Source organism: Ambystoma mexicanum, chromosome 9, assembly GCF_040938575.1.
Source record: "Ambystoma mexicanum isolate Mex_15411 chromosome 9, UKY_AmexF1_1, whole genome shotgun sequence".
Classification (NCBI taxonomy): domain Eukaryota; kingdom Metazoa; phylum Chordata; class Amphibia; order Caudata; family Ambystomatidae; genus Ambystoma; species Ambystoma mexicanum.
Window position 1 is genome coordinate 611,904,079 of NC_090931.1, and position 19,896 is coordinate 611,923,974.

At 51.2% G+C, this 19,896-nt stretch overlaps 1 protein-coding gene across 11 annotated transcripts in view; it reads left to right on the plus strand.

Moving 5' to 3' along the window:
- Positions 1 to 19,896, plus strand: part of GIT1 (GIT ArfGAP 1) — a 583,248-nt gene that overhangs the window by 515,758 nt on the left and 47,594 nt on the right. For 5 of the 11 annotated variants that reach the window (XM_069615265.1, XM_069615266.1, XM_069615268.1 and 2 more), the window contains 3 exons: positions 1,567 to 1,782; positions 6,131 to 6,214; positions 8,115 to 8,191. In XM_069615265.1, coding sequence (XP_069471366.1) covers positions 1,567 to 1,782; positions 6,131 to 6,214; positions 8,115 to 8,191 — 377 coding nt within the window. The remainder of the gene's footprint in view (positions 1 to 1,566; positions 1,783 to 6,130; positions 6,215 to 8,114; positions 8,192 to 19,896) is intronic. The other 6 variants (XM_069615270.1, XM_069615271.1, XM_069615272.1 and 3 more) reach the window with 3 other exon arrangements.

Consider the following 19,896-nt stretch of genomic DNA (forward strand, 5'->3'; position numbering starts at 1 on the left):
TAACCCGCCGACTGGTAGGTTCTTAGGGTGCCCCCGACCCTGAAACAATACCGAGTACTGGAGTCTGTGTTTACTTTATATTGATTCTGGCTTTTCAAGAGTGTACTGAAATGGCCAAGTTTTATTCTCCAACTTGTTTTGTGAGAAATCTGAGAGTTGCTCAGGATAATTGGCGGGCTCAGTGAGAGTTTGGAGCAAAGACTGCCAATGGAACGAATCCTAGGAGCCTGCATTACCACTGTGTGTTAGAGTACGGGGCCGGGGGCACACAGTGTACAGTGCTGAAGGACCTACCTCTAGATCCTGAACTGAGAAGAGCTGCAGGGGCTATCCTTTGTGGGTCTGGACAGTCTGTGCTGCGCCCTTTGGAGATGTTACATAGGTAATGGACAAGTTCCCTTGCAGCATGTTTGCAGGAAAATTGCGCTTTACCGCAAAATGAGCCGTGGCATGGCTGCTCAAAATAAAATGTCTTAAACACACACACACCCACACTCCGAAAGTGTCTAGAAAATTAAATTAAAATCAACTGGTTTATTTTATTTAAATGAAAAGGGTGGCCTCGAGAAAACCATAAAGGAACTCGAGATTTATACAAATAATGAACAGACTTTCTTCCAGTAGAAATTACTTTTCCCCCACTCTAAGTGTGTCAAATCCCAACCACAAATATCCAGACAGATTCCCCCCTCTTGCTGCACGTTCCAGAGACTCTGGACTACCCACTTTATATCTGGAAGCTATCGATTTATACTGGCCCTGTCCCCTTGCCTCGGTTTGTTTGCCCAGCCTTGATCTTTGGGAGATCTTGTATTCAGTCCACTTACAATAATGTGCATTTTAACCAAGCTTTTGTTTTATACCATATTATCCACCAACGGAAGACACATGGTTTATTTGGCGCTGCCAGGAATGTATTTTTTTGTAATATCTGTAGAGGGACTTAATCTAAGCATTGACCGAGCAAAAGAATGTTTTCTTATGAAATATCACTATTACATCCTTGATTCATAGCCTGTTTCGAGTTCAACCACTAGATAGTGCAAGCATGTGACATATTTACTCTAAAACTATAGTGGACCTCAAACTGCAAACCTAGTATGGCCGGTAAGTAACTTTCCCTTTCTGCTCCTTCAATATTGTTTGAGGGTGGTTAGGGGACCTCTTGCAAGGATAACACTTATTATGCCTTCTGAAATAAATGGTATCTTTTTGCCCTCGCCACTGGGGAGTACAGGATGAAAGAACAGTGTGGTGTTGCAGGCCGGAGTGTAAGTTTGCATTTAGTGGAATGCAGTAATTTCAGTCCTTTCTCAGTGCCTTGTGTAAGGCTGTCTCCATCTTAATGGATAACTACAGGGGAATGTTCTGCTTTAGAAAAAGATTGCAATGATGGTTTGCGATTGGTGTCAAATCTTCAATGTCTAGGGTTAGATTGCAGCATGCCCTCTAATATCGCTGCATGGCTCTCCCATTGCTCAAAGCTACAATCCACTGGCTTCCTGACATACTTTGGCTAAGCTACAATCTCCTCTCTGCATTAGTCTATCTCTCATACCGTTACAGATCCACAAGCTACAGACCGAAAACACGCAGATCCGGCAGCAGACAGTCCCCACACACCCAGCACCGGCCAGCAGCGAGCGCCAGGAACACAGCCACCCAGCTCCCCATCGGCGGGACCGTCATGCCTTCTCCATGTACGAACCAGGCTCGGCCCTAAAGCCTTTTGGACAACCTATGGACGAGATTGTCAACAGGTTGCAGCCTTTCCACTCCAATGTGAGTTACCATAGGCCAGCACCCTGTGGAGCATGTGGATTTACTGAAAGCCTATCACTGCAGAACCCCCTGGAGGGATTGGTGGACTGTTCATTGTGCCACCTTCACTAGTGTCTGCTGAGCATGGATGCTCTGCAGAAATCTCAAGTGCAGGGAGTTCTACACATTAGGAACGGCATGTGCTGCACAGGAAAACTGCTATGTAATGAATTCAATAGAATGAGCAAAATGGCTTTGTTGGAGGGATGCTGCAACCCATTTTGCCCATCTGTACAATGTATACTTACTATTCCCTAAGCTGCATTGGGGTGGGGTCGAGCTGCAAACAAATATCTGGGGTCTTTGAGGCGAGTTATGTATGATGTTTGTGCTTGTAGGTGGGGGTGTTGAAGAAGGGGGGTGTGAATGGACATGTGGATGCTTATGCATGATTGTGGCATGATGGCTCAAGCAGACGTTATGCAGAATTCTTTCATTCCAGCAGGGATTCAGAGCAGCCTACGTAGTAAGCTTGGTTAAAGGGTCCTCTCGCACATTGGCAGTGAAACGTGCTGTGCAGAGGCTGTATTTGTGTATCCTGAAGTTGGCTTACTTCCTTGCAAAAGTTAACGGTCTTCGGGTTTGTGTGAATGAGGTGTAGAATTGATGGCACAGGTAAATTAACTTCAGAGAGATTGCCTCGCTTTGTGCTTAGCAAAACTTGGAAACCAACGAAATGTCCAATAGAGGCAGCTTGCAGGCCTGGTCGATTGTTCATAGTTTGCAAGGTAGTCTGATGGGCCTTCGACCGCCTGCCCCATAATGTCTTCTAACTGTTGCACGGATCTGCAGGCAGAGCACAGCGACACCTGTACAATGGTCTTCCCCGCTCATTAAATCTTTTATGGATTTCGACTTTCACAACATATCCCCTTGTTTTGCTGGTGTTTCTGCTCCCATTTTATCAATTAAGAACCAAGACTGTGAGATGCATTACTTGCTATTTGACTTTAAAAGCTGGGTTTACAGTGTGGTGGTGAGATGAGACTTTTGAAGCAGTTCCCCACCCAAATGGCAATCTTATCAGCAAAAGTCCTAGTTGGCACAACGTACCTGCCACTAGCACCTCAGCTTTTAGCATTCCCCCGCGTCCTTTCCCCAATGTTACCTCATACATGAATCTGTGGTGTCCCCCTAACCCCTGTCCTGGATGGGCTTTTCTGTGGCTATATGTACCGTGCTCTGTCCTAGATAAAGCATGCTGCACCAATGTGTTTTATGTTTGTAGATGTGTAAGCTTACAATTGAAATGTATTCATGACTTTGATGTCTTCCTGTGTAGTTCCATGAATGGATGGGACTGCTCTTGAACATACCCGCACTAGTGCCATGGCTTGACCAGATTATTTCCATATGCTGAATTCGCGGAGCCTTTTACTCGCACAGAACAAACAAAATGACAAGTCACAGCTCCATTGGCTGATGCACAAATTCATGGACACATCAGTACTGTATTGTCACATAAAAAATGTAACTTCCGATATATAGCGCTACTGGTTGTAAGATTGCAGATATCCTACAGTCAAGATAAGGTCTAGTCTGCTAGAGCAGCCGTCTAGTAAAAGAATTGTAACCGATTAACAAAGTGTGCTCCATTCATGTCATCCTGCTCTTCATTCACTCACCCACTGAGAGTCTGTTTTAGTAATGATTTGGGGAGCAGAGCTTTTCAGCAAGAGGCTTTGTTTGGATCACACTGCCCTTATTATGTGTAACAACTGCAAATCCCAATGAAATGTTAGTTGGTGTCTCCAACATTGCCATTTCACATTCTCGCTACCCTTCTGTATAATTGCGACAAAAATAAAATATGGTGCTCGAACATCCAACAAGCGCTAAATGACAAAATTGCCACACTCCAAACAAAAATTGAGATAAAGAAACAGAATATCCCACCCTCAACTAACCCAAGAGGCAAACCTCCAACCAGCACTAAACTAGACTATAAATTTAACTTCTCGAAAGTAACTATACTCGAGACTGAAAAGATAATACTCTCACTCAAGCCATCCAATTGCCGAGGCGACCTATGCCCAGCCCAACTAATAAAGGAAGCGGCCAGAGACCTCTCCCCATTCATTTCTAAGCTTATTAATGCCTCCTTTGCTTCAGGCACAATACCAGATAACCTCAAGCAATCCTGGGTCCTCCCCCTCCTAAAAAAACAAACACTGGACCCATCCATCCCGACTAACTACAGGCCTATCACAACGGTACCCTTCCTATTAAAAATCCTAGACAGGGTAGCCTACCTACAGATCCAAAAACATCTGGAGCTGCACCACCTTTTAGGCACAAGACAATCAGGCTTCAGACCCCAGCACGGAACTGAAACCGCGCTCATCGATCTTAAAACTCAGGTTGATGAGCTGAGAGACTCTGGAAAGATGGCCCTACTCCTCTTACTGGACCTCTCTGCAGCCTTCGACCTGGTGGATCATGATGTGCTCTGCACCCACCTAGAAACAGCTGCCCATTTCTCCACACATGCCATCGCATGGATCAAATCATTCCTAACCGGTAGAACTATGAGAGTCTTCTCTACTTCTGCTGCTGCCGACCCTGTATCCATCACATGTGGAGTCCCACAAGGTTCTTGTGTCTCCCCCACTATGTACAACATCTTCACGAAGCCATTGTTCGATGATCTAGATGATCTGGGTGTTACCTACACTAACTATGCGGATGACACTCAGATTCTCATACCACTTTCAGGGGATTATGAACAAGATTTGGCCTTGGTGAACAAGATTTATCTCATCATTCAGGCATGGATGGCCACCTACGGGCTATGCCTGAATGATGACAAAACGGAACTTATCATACTGGGGAACAAACAAAACATCAATAGATTAAAAGAAGAATACTCCTCCTTCATCATAGACGGCAATATTATCAAGGTGGCAAAAGAAGTAAAAACATTAGGGTTTTACCTTGATTCCCACCTCTCCCTAACCAAACAGGTGAACGCAATGGCATCCAGCACCGCATATACCTGCAAGCTGATTAGAGCCGCAAAACCATACCTATCCACTGCCAACTGCCTAACCCTTGCTCGAGCATTAGTGCTGTCGAAATTGGACTATTGCAACGCACTATACTTAGGAGCCAATAAACATACGTTGCAAAAAATTCAAACACTACAGAACAATGCTCTTAGAGCAGCCTTAGGAATTCCAAGAAGGGAGCATATTTCAGAAGCTAGAAGACAATCCAACTGGCTCTCCACAGTGGACAAAATCAAACTCAAGACAGCTTCTCTAACTTTCAAAAGTATCAACCATCTAGCACCCAAATACCTAGCCGCCAGATTCAACAGAAAAATCTCCACTAGACCCACTAGAGAAGCATACTCTAACCAGTTAGTGATCCCCCCATTCAAACTAAGTACGGCCGGAGGAAATAGCTTCCCGGTCAAAGCTGCCCAGCTTTGGAACTCCCTCCCGCCCGGCCTGAGATCTACCCAATCCTACGCCCTCTTCAGATCCAACTGTATCAACTGGATCAAAGAAAATGACCGATAGTCCCGCCCTACACTAATATAACTACTGTCCTACAGTCGTACTATGTACATAACTAAATACTCTCTATCTTCCTACTGCATATTTCCTGTATATATTATGTTATATGTTTATATTATGCACAATGTATACTCTCCCTATTGTCCTGCATTATGTAATTTCTACTATGTATAACCACCATTTGTAAGCATGCGTAACCTGTAAAGTTTAAAGTATCCTTGAACAACGCGCCCGGTTACCCTCGGGTTTGGTGCGCGCTATAAATAATAAACAAACAAACAAACAAACTGAAGTAAACATCTGAATAAGTCAAAAAGGAGGCAGTAATGTGCAGAAAAATTGGTTGGGCTGCATAACCTTCCTTCTGTCCCCTCCTGACCAGTGATCATTATGACACCACTATCTTTGGTTGCTAAATTAAAGTACATGGCCACTTGTGGTGCGAGCACCATAAACCACACTAAGGACAGACCTAGGCCCTGTTAGAATATTTAGGTGGTGATTGTGCAGAAAGTTGATTAACATAACATATGCATGAACACAAGGACAGCGCAATGTGAAAACCAATTTGACAGCAGAGAAATTCCACCTTTACTCTTAGGCTGACTCCCCATCTATTAATCAAGGACTGCCACTTGAACCTGCACCAGCTCTCATTTAATTTCAACATTACCTCACTCCTGCATGACTGAGAATACTCATGTTTCATGATCTGTTCATGTCTGTTTCTCTGTTGTTCTCCCCCTTTATGTGCATGCTCCCTGATGCTCTGCCTCTCGTGTTTTTAGATCCGAAAAGGTGTTTCCTCCTCATCTGTCCCCTTCCCACCATCCTCCCCGCAGCTCTCCTTTCAGGACGGGGGCAGGCACACGGTTAAGTACCACCTTAATTTGTCTATGCTGAAATTGAGGGGGGTGGGGAGCATACTTGGGTGTGAATGAATAGCAGACTTTTGTCTGGGGGTGGGGAAAGACTATAATCAAAAATAAAGGCCTGTGGTTGGAGGGGTTTGAATTCGTCAGAACTACTAGCAGTACTCTGGGCAACCTTCCAGACCTCCATTTTCCAGTCTGCCAAGCCACCACAGAAGGGGAAAGACCTTATTCAAATCAGGCTTGGTCCCACCCCAAAAGTGGCAGTTGCAAGGCCGCTTCCCTTTTAAATGAGATCACAAGAAGCCCAGACCTGTTTCAGGCTCATTGACCATTGTCCGTGAGGCGTAGCTTGATCTCTAGGCCCAGCAGGCTCTGATCCCACGTCTGCACATACCCGGCCCGCTCAGAGTGACTTTAAACAAAACTGAAGGGTGACTGGTAGTTGAAAGGTTTTGAATTAATCACGATGGACAATGAGCCTGAAACACGTCTGTGGTTGCTTGCTGTTAGGTGCAGCAGGGCTGTGACACTAGTTCAGGCTGCATTGCCCCTTTTGGGGGTGGGACCTGGTCTCTACCCTTCTGTTAATGCATGTCAGGCTGAAAACTATGGTCTTGAGTGCTGCCCAGAGCAATGGCTGAGTTGGATTCATTTAAAACTGTCCAGCCAGCCACCTTTTTTGTTTTATTATTTCTATTAATTTATTTTGTATTATTATTTTTGCTAAAGTTGGCCTCAGTGACAATGGTATTCCCAGATGTGGGTGCTGTTCTTACCATGCCTATAGACCCAAGCTTATACCTCACTTAGTGTGGTCAATAGGCCTAAATCTGTCTGGGACTGCTTGTGGTTTCTTGCAGTAGGGATGTTGTCTAGCAGTTCGGAGTGGACTGTAACGTTTGCGGTGAGACCAAGCCTGATATTCACATGTTCTTCTCCCTTCTGTAGTGGCAAAGCAGGCTGAAAAACAATGGTATGGGGGCTTGCCCAGAACACAAGGATTGATTCATTCAAAACTTCCCAGCCATCACCTTTTCGTTTTGCTGGGCAGAAAGACTAGCCATGCAAGGCCCTCTCAGGGTCACTTGAGGGTAGTGTTTCCACGTTTGCTAAATGGTTGCAGGGATCAGTGAGCAACATGCATGTTATTCAGGACTCTGGCCATTCAGGCACAATGTTCTGCGGTATCAGCAGCAGAGAACATTCTTATATTTATCCCATTGTAGGTTTTACACACTGCCTTCTGGAGCATTGGTATATGGCTGCGTCAGTGAGGCATTGACTACCTCTTTCAAACACCAGATTAGAAGTTGTGCTAGTTTTAGAAAGTTGTATTATTGCCAGTACATTGCACAATCCCAGGGCCAGGGCTGCTTGAGGTATGCTAGAGTCTGTGTCTGTGCTATATGGTAAATCGCTATTGAGCAAAGATTCTTCTCGCTTGTACCAGGGCCATGCTAAAAACTAGAGGCATTTTATCCTCTCACTTGCATTTATATATCGCAGTCGTGGCAATAACTCAGTTGCTGATGGGGAAGGGGTGTGATTTTTAGATCAGTCACTGGATGCTGGTATTTCAGTGTAGAAAGCCTGACGATCCCATTGCCTCATGCACTCAAAATCCTTGTGGCCAGTTTCAGGCTGTAGTTTTAAATGGACTGGCATGGGTGAGGAAGTCCCATTACCATTTCTTCAAATAAAGACCTGTCAGGATTTGCTTCTGGGTGATAGCATTACGAAATAGGGTGAATCCGAAATGCCTCAAATTGATTGGTAAGACTGCAGCTTGCTCCTGGGTGGCGGGGGAAATGTAGTTCACTGGGACAAACATGAACCTCATCTTTTTATTGTTTGTTTACTCATCTATTTTCTCATGTTTGTCCATAATCTTGTTTAGACAACCAAAATGGAGCGCCATGGCAGCGGCACAGACAGTGATTACGACAACACCCAGACAAGCGAGTCGATAATAAGGTGAGAAGATGCAGGTGTTCAAAGTCTTTGCTGTTGTAAAAGCCCACCTGGCTGCGGATGTGATATGAAGGGCAAAGAGAAATCCATTCATAAATATGACACGTTTATGTCCCATCCCCTTTCCTCCAGACTCATGGGACGTCCCTCGGAACAGGGGCGGAGCGTGTTGCAAAGCAGCCTTAGAATCTTGAGCATAAGTGCGCGCTCCACCCCTGGCACGGTACTTATTACGCCTGCCCTGCCCAATCAGTCCCTTTTTCCGCATCAGATGGAGATAGATCGTTGAGCAAGCACCTGTGCTGATTGCGCTTAAAAACAGTTTTTACCGCCACAGCACATGCCCAACAGGCTTTGCCAGTGCAGCTGGTGTCCTCAGTTTTTCCTCTGCTGACCGGCACAAATGTTGTTCAGGAGAAGGGACACATCTAGTGCACCTGCATCGCGTGCCTATCCTTTTCACGCCGGACTCACAGCAACAGGCACGCACTGTGGGAGAAGCTATACAACAAGCACCTTGACGGTGAGTGAAGACAGAATGTGAGTGAATCTTTGTTTCAGAGGACACCCTGTGTGAGTGATATTTTCTAAGGCCACTGTCTGCATGGGAGGGGTCAAATAGACCCTCTTCTGACAGCGGCTTCCACCAGGCCTAAGGCCCTCCCAAGGGGATTTTGCCTTCCTCCAGAAAGAGATGCAACGGTCTGTGAGGGGGCGAGACCCCTGCTGGCACGGCGTCAGACTGCATCCCTTGACTGTTCCAAGTGCACCAATCTGAATCGAATCATGGGAGGGACATAGAGCCTAAACCGGTGTCCGGGTAAGTTCAGAGTAGGACAGCCCGTGCCCAAGACAGCATCTCGAGAGGCAGATGTTCCCCATACACATGACGCGGAGCACGGGAGGGACTCGGGTCCTAACCAAGTGGGTCAGCCATTGGTACAGCCTCTTAAGGGATGGGGGTTACAAAGTTAAAGGACAAAGACCACCACCTCCACAAATCAGGGGCTTTTAGATCCGAATTTGCAAAATCGGAGAACCCTGAAAAAGACCTGAATCTGCCTCCCTAGGGAAAGCCCCGGAGGATGAGACTGCAAAGGGGAGTCAAGTGCCTGCCCAGATGCAGGCCCCTACTCTACCTCACCACAGCTGCTAGTACCAACATGTACACCGATGCCACAGGTGGAGTCCACTGTGGCACACGTGCCTCAGTCCCACTCCTTCAAGGTGCATGTGGACAGCCCCAATGCAGGAGATGTACACGTGTTTGCCATTTTACAACCAACACCAACTACAGCATGAACGTGGGGAGGTTTTCCGGCCAAAATATTACTTCAACATTCTTTTTGTTCATCTAGCATTGGGCAGACAACCCTCCACGGAAATGCAGAGGAGCCACTGATGGCTCGTTTAAGCAGTTCTTAAAAGGCCCTGATATCTGTGGGTTTTTCAAGGATCTCATATCTGAGATATTTCTGGCCAAGGTCAGCGCAAGTAGAGCCGAGCAATAGTCCACACCTCCGTCATCACAGTCATGCCCAGAGGAAACTGAGACTCAAGCCAGCTGGGTGTCTCGAATACGCTGATGAGGAAAAAGAAGGCCAAGAGGAAAGACATTCCTCAAACAGAAAATTCCAGGACAGAGTGTGGGACATTGTGTAGCTTTTGAAATGAGCAGTTTCAGAGATACCAGATGTGGAACCTGGGGTGCTATCAGAGGTCCTCTAAAAGAAAGCAGAACGCACAGGAAAACCTTTGCAGCAGTGTATCTTAAATGAGGCCAAGAGGATTTGGGGAAAAAACCATAATGTGAGCCAAGTAAAGTGTCTATCACGGACTACATTCCTCCAGCCCACTTGGCTGTAGTTTCCGCAGCATTGTCACAAAGAAAGCCTCAATCGTCCATGGCATCCACTTTGTTCACTCCAGCAGGAAAGGAAGAGAAGGCCATTGATGCTACAGACAAAAAGGTGTTTTTAATATCTTGCTGCATCTGCGGCAAGCACACACAGATGCAATACTGGCAGCCTGCAATAGCAAACTCTGGCATGAAATGGAGGAGTTTGCAGAGTGTTGGGCAAGATTGTATGTAGTAACCCTGTGGAAGACTACACCAGCCTTGTCCTCTTGGCTGCGGGTAACCCAACCTTTGGCATAGGCCTGTACTACACAAGTTGGTAGAGTGACTGAGCAGCAAGGCTCATATCAAGAGGCGTCAATGTGAGTTGTAGGGTTGCAACATAGAGATTCACAGTGACATGTATTCAAATAACACCTACACTCAGGGTTTCTTGATAAAAATTATTAATTTAACAGTCTGAAGGGTCAATATGCAACAATAAAATACACTTCAAAAATACACTCAAGTTTCAGTAAGCAAGTAGACACACATTTGGGATGGCACGCCGACACTTCCAACACCCTGAGGTGACTTCAGTTGCTAGGACACTGTGGACATTAATATATCACTTATACTCTTAAGGCAATACTGAGGTTTGGTGGAAAAAGTAAAAAAGGTTAGGGAAGGAAACAAGTAACCAAGTTTCTGAAACTGGTAAGCACTTTTCAATCCCCCAATGAAATATAGGTTACCCCTTTCCCAGCTATACAGGTAAGGTATGTATGACTTTTGGGTTAGAAGAGTCTTGATGGAGCCAGGACAGCCAATGTCAATTGAGCAAAGTCTAGGGGAGCTGAGGCACTTCTTAAAGATAGCGCAAAAGTCTTGCACAATATTAAAGAGTTTTGTTGTAAAAGAGTCCCTGTTGGGCCACATGTTGGGAGACTTGTGAAAAATCAGAGCTGCAAGCACCTCTGCAAAGGGCAGCAAATGCAAGTCTCCAGTAAGAGCAAGAAAGCTACACGTAACAAGAAGTACGCCTAGTTACACAGTACCTTGAGTCTAAAGAAAAGGTTCCAGCTGGCTTCTGTTCCTTTTGTAGTCCTGCAGATCCTGTTGTTCCTGGGCCTAAGTCGTGGGGACAAGAGGGAGGATGTCTGGGGACTCCTGCACTACGGTTTGAAGGTCGGCGGCAGCAATGGGCACACTCCAGATCAGCGGCACTTCGTGGTTTCAGCTTCTCGCAAATGGCACTACCAGGGTTCTTGGACACCTTGTGGACTTTCCTTGCTTCTGGAGTCCAGCACTCTGAGGTGGCTCAGACTTGGTTAGTCCTGCTTCGAAGGAGTCCAGAGGATCTTCCTGGAGCTCGGGTCCAGCTTAAAGGCGATGCACTCGTCCCGGTGTTCCTGTCCCCTAGCACTCGGTTCCTGCAGCAGCAAAGAAGTACAGCCAGCAGAGAGGGGGGTTCCAGGCAAGTGCATCTTGGGGCTGATTGGTCCCACCAAACCAAGGGTAGAAGTCGTCCTTTCCGGGCTCCTCTAGTCGATTAGAAATTCTGAGCTTCAACACTGTAGCAGGGCTTCACCGGGCAAACCAATAGTTTAGGAGGGTGCAGCAAGCTTCTCTTCCAGTTTCTTCTTCGGTTCCTTCGTCCAGGGGTCGACTCTGCCTTCCTTGCAAAAGACCTCGCCTTTTATGCAAGTTTTTCCCATTCATTCGCAGCCTAGCTGTCACTCTTCTCCAGCATGGGGTCTGGCATGGATTCACAAGCTCATGAATATTCCCCGTCGTCAGGCTGGGAATCCTCGGTACAGAAAAAAATCAGTATCCGTTTCGTTTCTGATCTGTCTTTCTCCAGCATGGGGTCTGGCATGGATTCACAAGCTCATGAATATTCCCCGTCAGGCTGGGAATCCTCGGTACAGAAAAAAATCAGTATCCGTTTCGTTTCTGATCTGTCTTTCTCCAGCATGGGGTCTGGCATGGATTCACATGCTCATGAATATTCCCCGTCGTCAGGCTGGGAATCCTCGGTAAAGAAGTATCAGTTTCGTTTCTGATCTGTCTTTCGTAGTAGTAACCAATCACTGATCTCTGCGTCATACTGACCACAGCCAATGACTGCCATCTCCCTAAGCCCCGCCTCTGGCAGCCATCTTCAGATTTTTGCCGCACGTTCAAGTGTTGGGATCCTCGTGCTATTGCTCTTGAGCGTTAGTGCTTTTTTCGCGCTTTTTCTTAGGAAAAATTTCTCTTTTTCGGTCAAAAGAGCCTCAAGCTCTACCGTTTCTTTATCTGATCAACGGGGACCCGTGTCGGATTCTTCTACGCCCCTCAAGGGTGAAGATTCCGTCAAAACACGCTTTTGGAGGACTCCAGAAGTTTCTCAGGCCCTTCTCGAGCATGGCCCAGGAGAAGGGAAGCTCGACGCCCGGAAAGCTGTTCAGGGTCTGCCCTGGATGCCAGCTTCAGAATGTCTTTAAGGAGGACGAACACTCCCTTTGCCTTTACTGCAGCGTCTCGCCAACTGGCTGGAAGGAAAGAGCCCGTCAGGTGAGAAGAAAAAGAAGAAGTCCGAGCGGTCTTCTAAGTCCTTTGAGGGCGCCCCGGCGACGGGGGTCCAACAGAAGGCCAAGCACCGCAAGTCCGCTGGCACCGGGAGCGCCGAACGGTCGGGCTCTACGGGCGCCAGGCAGGGCGCATCCTCCCCGGCGCCATCAACCACGAGCCAACTCTCTGGCTCGGGTAAGAGGAAGGCCGAGCACCCGGCGAAGCTCCTGGAGAGACCCCGGTCGTGCTCGAAGGCCCCATCGGAGGGGGAGCGAGGTGGTGACCCTCCCCCCAAGGAGAAGGCGGTGAGCGCACCCAAGGTGGTGAAAGCCTTGATCCATCCGGCCAAGGCCTCTATCGAGACAGTCGCGGCGGCCCTGGCTCAGCCTGTGGAGGCTACACCAGTGGTGGTGACCTCAGGGCCCAGAATCTCCCTGCCACCCCGGAGGGAGTCCTCTTTCATGCCCATCGACAGGACCCCCTTTAAACCTCTGACGGAGAAGAAAAAGGGGGGCAGGAGGTCGTTGTGGATTCGGCCTCAACCTCTGAGGAGGAGCTGATCGAAGTCTTAGGCCACGGCGCTGGCATGGAAGAAGACCATCCTGTCGGGAGGGACCCTGACGTGGGAGACGTCGAGGGTGCCGACGGGGCTCCTGATCGCCTGTCAGAACCCCCTCAACCAGTGCCGCAAGACAACTCGGCGGCCATTTTGTTGGCTATACAGTCCTTATGCTCGGAGATAAGGACGAGACTGCCGTTACCACCAACGGAGGAACCGCTCCCGACGGGGGACCCGGAGCCAGGCCCTTCTGGGAGCCCTTCTCTTAAGAGAAGAAGGATTCATCCTCCACCTCCTTTTCAACCATCGCGCCCTGCTCAGCCCTCCTCCCCGTCCACGACACGTGGGGATGATACGGGGACTGACACGGCCGCGACGGGTACAGACGACAAGGTTTACGACGAGGATCTCCAGTCGTCACCTCCCACCCGGGCTTCCCCGCCCGACGAGATTGGATCGTTTCACGCCATGATCGCCAGGGCATCCGAGCTTTTCCAGCTCTGCCTGGAAGAGAAGGAAGGTTTCCTTTATCAACGGCACGAGACCAAGAGGAAGACGGTCCTCGCTGTACCTCTACTGGACGATATCTGGGATGAGGGTCTCTCCCTCCTCAAGAACCCATCCACAATGCCGGCTAGAAGGGATTGGTACGAGAAGAAGTACCGGGTCCCGGACGTGGCCCCCTTGTGCCTTCGGGCACAGCCGACCCCGGACTCGGTCGTCTCCGCGGCGGCCAGGAAGAAAGCGGGGGGGGGGGGGCGCGGCCTCTACGTCAACCTCCACGCCGGACGGCGAGGGAAAGAAATTGGACACGATGGGACGCAGAGTCATCTCATCGGCGGCAACGACGATTAAGGCTGCCAACGCCTTGGCTATCGTAGCCCGCTACGACAGGGAGTTGTGGTACAAGCTCGCCCCCCTGCTGGACTTCCTACCAGACGACAAGAGGGCGGAGGCCCTAGAGACCTTGCAGGAAGGAGAAGTGGCGTCGGACCATGCCATTACGATAGCGACGGACATCGCTGACACTGGATTTCGCCAGTTGGGCAACGGCGTATGCCTTAGGCGGCGTAGATGGCTCAAGGCTACTGACTTCCGTCAGGATGTGCAGACCAGAGTCTTGGACATGCCGTTCGACGGGAGCAACCTGTTTGGTTTTCCCTACAAACCATCAAGGCGGACACAGAGACGGCCTGGGCTCTTGGTGTTCTCCAGCAACGACGGCCGCCCTTTCAGAGCGGCGGAGGCAAACAGGGTGCCTCCGAAGGTTCCAGCGGCGGATTTTCCACCTATCGTCAAGCGGCCCGGGGGGGGGGGGTGGCGTCCCATCCTGGACCTACGCCGACTGAACAAATTCATCAAGGCACAGAGGTTCTGGATGGTCACCCTCCAACACGTCCTGGGTCAACTGGAGGAGGGCGATTTCCTGTCTTCGTTGGATTTGGAGGATGCCTACTTCCATACTGCCATCCTAAAGGGACACCGAAAATTTCTTAGATTCGTGGTCCAGGGGCGTCACTACCAGTTCAGAGCCCTTCCCTTTGGATTGAGGTCGGCACCCAGGGTGTTCACCAAGTGCCTTGCACCGGTGGCGGCGCGGCTGCGCCTAGAGGGGATCCACGTCCACCCCTACCTGGACGACTGGCTCATCCAAGCAAAGACGAAGGAGCTCGCCGTGGAGCACACGGCAAGGACCGTCCAACTACTCACGGACCTGGGATTCTCCATAAACTACGCCAAGTCCCACCTGGTGCCCACGCAAGACACACTGTTTCTGGCAGCGAAGCTCGACACAGTGTCGCTTCTGGCCTCTCCGTCGGAGGAAAGGACGAGGGCCATCTTGGGCAAGGTGCAGCGGATGCTGGTTGCGGACGTGGCCAGGGTGAGGTCCATCAAGTCCCTCCTCGGAATGATGTCTTCTTGCATTTATCTCATCCGCCTGTGCAGGCTCCGGATGCGCCCGTTGCAGGAGTTCCTGGACGCGCGCTGGATCCAGACGACTGGCTGCTTTGAGGAGAGGATCACACTCGACGAAAGTTTCCGACGAGCGATCCGGTGGTGGGGCACCCGCGCGCATCTGACGGCGGGCATGGACTTCCAGACCCCGGGCCACCAGAAGACAGTGACCACGGATGCCTCCCTGGAGGGGTGGGGAGCGCACACCGAAAACCTGTACGCGAGGGGTCTTTGGCTGCCGGTGGAGAGGTCCCTCCATATCAACGTCCTGGAACTCTTTGCAGTGTTTTGGGCCCTCAGGTCTTTTCTTCCGTCCCTCAAGGGCAAGGTGGTGAGGATCTTCACCGACAACACCACCACCATGTTCTACATCAGGAAGCAGGGCGGTACCAGATCCCCAGCCCTGTGCAAGGAGGCACAGGATCTGTGGCACTGGGCCGTCGCCCAAGGGATGTTTCTGGTGCCGTTTCATCTGGCAGGAATAAAAAACACCATCGCCGACTCGCTCAGCAGAGAGCTGCGCTCGTGCCACGAGTGGGAACTACGACAGGATCTAGTGGACCGCCTCTTCCGACGGTGGGGCACACCCCAGATCGACCTGTTCGCGACGGCGACGAACTCCAAGTGCCGGAGGTTCGCCAGCAGGTTTCTCCAGCCGAGGAGCATGGGCGATGCTTTCTCGTTCCCCTGGGAGGGCCTGTTCCTATATGCGTTCCCTCCATTGCCGCTGCTGATCCGGCTCATCAACCAGCTCAAGAGGTCACGGTGCAGGATGATCCTCGTCGCACCTGCGTGGCCGAGGCAGATATGGTTCCCGGACCTTCTGGACTTGTCAGCGTCCCCGTCAATCAAACTGCCAGTGGACCCGGATCTTCTCTCCAGGGAAGGAGGCGCCATCCTCCATCACGACCCGAAGTCGCTGAACTTGCAGGCCTGGCTCCTGCAGCGTTAGAGTTTGGAGGCTACGACATACCGGCCGACTGCAGAGAGGTTCTTGCAAAGGCCAGGGCGTCCTCAACTCTTAAATGCTACGGACACAAATGGAAGAGGTTCTCTGTCTGGTGCCACGCACAGATTAACCCTCTACGGATTACGGCTCCCCAAGTACTGCCGTACCTGCTGACGCTGGCCAAGGCTGGACTGGCGCACGCTTCCATCAAGATTCATCTTGCTGCGATCTCCCGATACACCAGAACCACGGGACGGTCGTCTTTGGGGTCTCATCGTCTGGTGAAAGAATTCATGAAGGGACTGTTCAGATTCCCGCCGGTGAAGGCCCCGGCCCCGGCGTGGGAGCTCAAAGTGGTGCTGACCAAGCTCATGGGACCTCCGTTCGAGCCTCTGCACTCGGCTCCGTTGAAGTTCTTGTCGTGGAAAACAGCGTTTCTTGTGGCCATCACCTCCGCACGACGGGTGGGAGAGATCCAGGCCCTTTCCTGCAAGCCCCCGTACTTGACTTTTCACGACACGAGGGTAGTGCTCAGGACGCACCCCTCCTTCATGCCCAAGGTGCCGTCGGACTTCCACCTCAACGAACCCTTGGTGTTGCCTGTTTTCTTCCCGTCGCCTTTGTCGCCGGCTGAGAGGACTTTGCACTCGCTGGATGTGGCTAGAGCGCTGAAGTTCTACGTGGACCGCACGAAGTGTTTTCGGAAGACGTCACAACTTTTTGTGAACTTTGGACCTGTCAATCAGGGGAAGGCTCTCTCGAAGGCTTCCATTCCCAGATGGCTCTCCGGCTGTATCATGTACTGCCATCGGTTGGCAAACCGACCACTGCCTGGCCGTCCGAGAGCCCATTCCACCAGAGCGATCGCAGCTACCACGGCGTTCCTACCAAGGCGAGGTGGCGTCGGACCACGTCATAACGGTGGCAATGGACATCACTGACACCGGTTTCCGCCAGTTGGGCAACAGTGTTTGCCTCAGAAGGCGCGGATGGCTTAAGGCGACGGATTTCCGCCAGGAGGTACAAGCCAAAGTGTTGGACATGCCCTTCGAGGGGAACAACCTGTTTGGGAAGACAGTCGATGAGTCCCTGCAAGCCATGAAAACGGACACGGAGACAGTCCGGGCCCTGGGAGTTCTCCAGCAACAATGGCCGTCCTTTCGGAACACCAGAGGCAAGCAAGGGGCCTCCAAAGGTTCCGGCAGCGGCTCCTCTACCTACTGTCAGGCGGCTCGTTCCTTGTCGCAGGAGGCCTATAGAGGACGGGGCAAGTCTGGAGGTTCCCGCCGTCGTTGCCAGGGAGGTCAAAGCGGCCTCGGAACAGGACTGAACCAACCGTGGCGTCGGGCCCCCACCGAAACATCCTGGTGGGAGGCCGGCTGGCAAGTTCGTCAGCGTGTGGAAGTCCATCTCCACCGACCGTTGGGTGCTGGATACCCTGGCCCAAGGGCACACCCTCGAGTTTCTAAAGAAATGCCCTCGCGTGCCAGCCGTGGCCAGGAAGGAAAACCACGTACCCCAGCTGCTGCTGGAGGTAAGGGCGATGCTCAAGAAAGATGCCATCAAGCTCATCCCAAAGAGACTTCAGGGCTCCGGGGTCTACTCAAGATACTTTCTCATAAAGAAGACAGGAGATTGGCATCCCATCCTGGACCTGCCTTCGACTGAACAAGTACATCAAGGCTCAGAAGTTCCGGATGGTCACCCTCCAGCACGTGCTGGGACAGCTGGAGGAGGACGATTTCCTGTCGTCGTTGGTCTTGGAGGATGCCTACTTCCACATCCCCATTCTAAAAGGACACCGGAAGTTCCTCCGGTTTGTGGTCCAAGAACGGCACTACTAGTTCAAGGCCCTCCCGTTTGGATTAAAGTCGGCACCCAGGGTATTCACCAAGTGCCTAGCACCTGTGGCGGCGTGGCTACGCCTGCAAGGGATCCACATCTATCCCTACCTGGACGACTGGCTCATCCGAGCAAGGACAAGAGAGCTTGCCGTAGAACACACAGCGAAGACCGTCTAGATACTCATGGACCTGGGGTTCTCAACTTCCCCAAATCCAACCTGGTCCCTTCGCAGGTCACCCTGTTTCTGGGAGCCAAGCTCGACACAGTGGCACGGCTGGCCTTGCCGTCCGACGAAAGGACGAAAGCCATCCTGGGCAAGGTGTAACGCCTGCTAGCCACGGACGTAGCCAGGGTAAGATCCATCAAATCCCTTCTCGGGATGATGTCCTCCTGCATCTATCTGGTACGCCTGTGCAGACTTCGAATGCATCCACTGCAAGAGTTCCTCGACGCACGCTGGATCCAGGCGACGGGCAGCTTCGAGGACAGGATACCACTCAACGAGACCTTCCGACGAGCGATCCGGTGGTGGGGCACCCGCACTCATCTGACGGCGGGCGCAGACTTTCAGACCCCAGCTCACCAGGTAACTGTGACGACGGATGCCTCCCTGGAAGGGTGGGGAGCACATACCGGAAATCTCCACGCAAGAGGCCTTTGGCTCCCGGAGGAAAAACAACTTCATATCAACATTCTGGAGCTCCGTGCAGTGTTTTGGGCCCTCGGGTCCTTTCTTCCGTCCCTCAAGGGCAAGGTGGTGAGGATCTTCACCGACAGCACCACCACGATGTTCTACATCAGGAAGCGGGGTGGAACCAGATCCTCAGCCCTGTCCAAGGAATCACAGGAGCTGTGGCACTGGGCCGTCGACCAGGGGATGTTTCTGGTACCTTTTCATCTGGCAGGGATAAGGAACACCATCGCCGACTCACTCAGCAGGGAGCTGCGCTCGTGCCACGAGTGGGAGCTACGCCAGGATCAAGTGGATCAACTCTTCAGGCTGGGGGCAGACCCCAGGTTGATCGCTTCGCGACGGGGACGAACTCCAAGTGCCAGAGGTTCGCCAGCAGGTTCCCCCAACCGAGGAGCATGGGTGATGCTTTCTCATTCCCCTGGGACAAGCTGTTCCTCTATGCTTTCCCGCCGTTGCCACTGCTACTCCGGCTCGTCAACCAGCTCAAGAGGTCCCGGTGCAGGATGATCCTCGTCGCACCGGCGTGGCCGAGACAGATCTGGTTCCCGGTCCTTCTGGACTTATCAGCGTCCCCACCAGTCAAACTGCCTGTGGACGCGGATCTTCTCTCCAGAGAAGGAGGTGCCATTGTTCATCACGACCCGAAGTCGCTGAACTTGCAGGCCTGGCTCCTGCAGCACTAGAGTTTGGGGGATACGATATACCGGCCGACTGCAGAGAGGTTCTTGCAAAGGCAAGGGCGTCCTCAACTCTCAAGTGTTAATGGAAGAGGTTCTCTGTCTGGTGCCGGGCAGAGAAGATTAACCCTCTACGGATTACGGCCCCTCAAGTACTGCCGTGTACCTACTGTCGTTGGCCAAGGCTGGACCAGCTCACGCCTCAATCAAGATACATCTGGCTGCCCTCTCCAGACAACAGGACGGGTGTCCTTGTGGTCTCATCGCCTGCTGAAGGAATTTTTGAAGGGACTATTCCGCTCGTTCCCGCCGGTGAATGCCCCACCCCCGGCGTGGGAGCGCAACGTGGTGCTGACTAGGCTCATGGGGACCCAGTTCGAGTCTATGCATACGGCACCGTTGAAGTTCCTATCGTGGAAAACAGATTTTCTTGTGGGCATCACCTCCACACGGCGCGTGGGAGAGATTCAGGCCCTATCTTGCAAGCCTCCATACTTTTCACGATACAAGGGTGGTGCTCAGGACGCATCCCTCCTTCATGCCCAAGGTGCCGTCGGACTTCCACCTCAACAAGCCCTTGGTGTTACCAGTTTCCTGCCCTTCGTCGCCGGCCGAGAGGACTTTGCACTCACTGG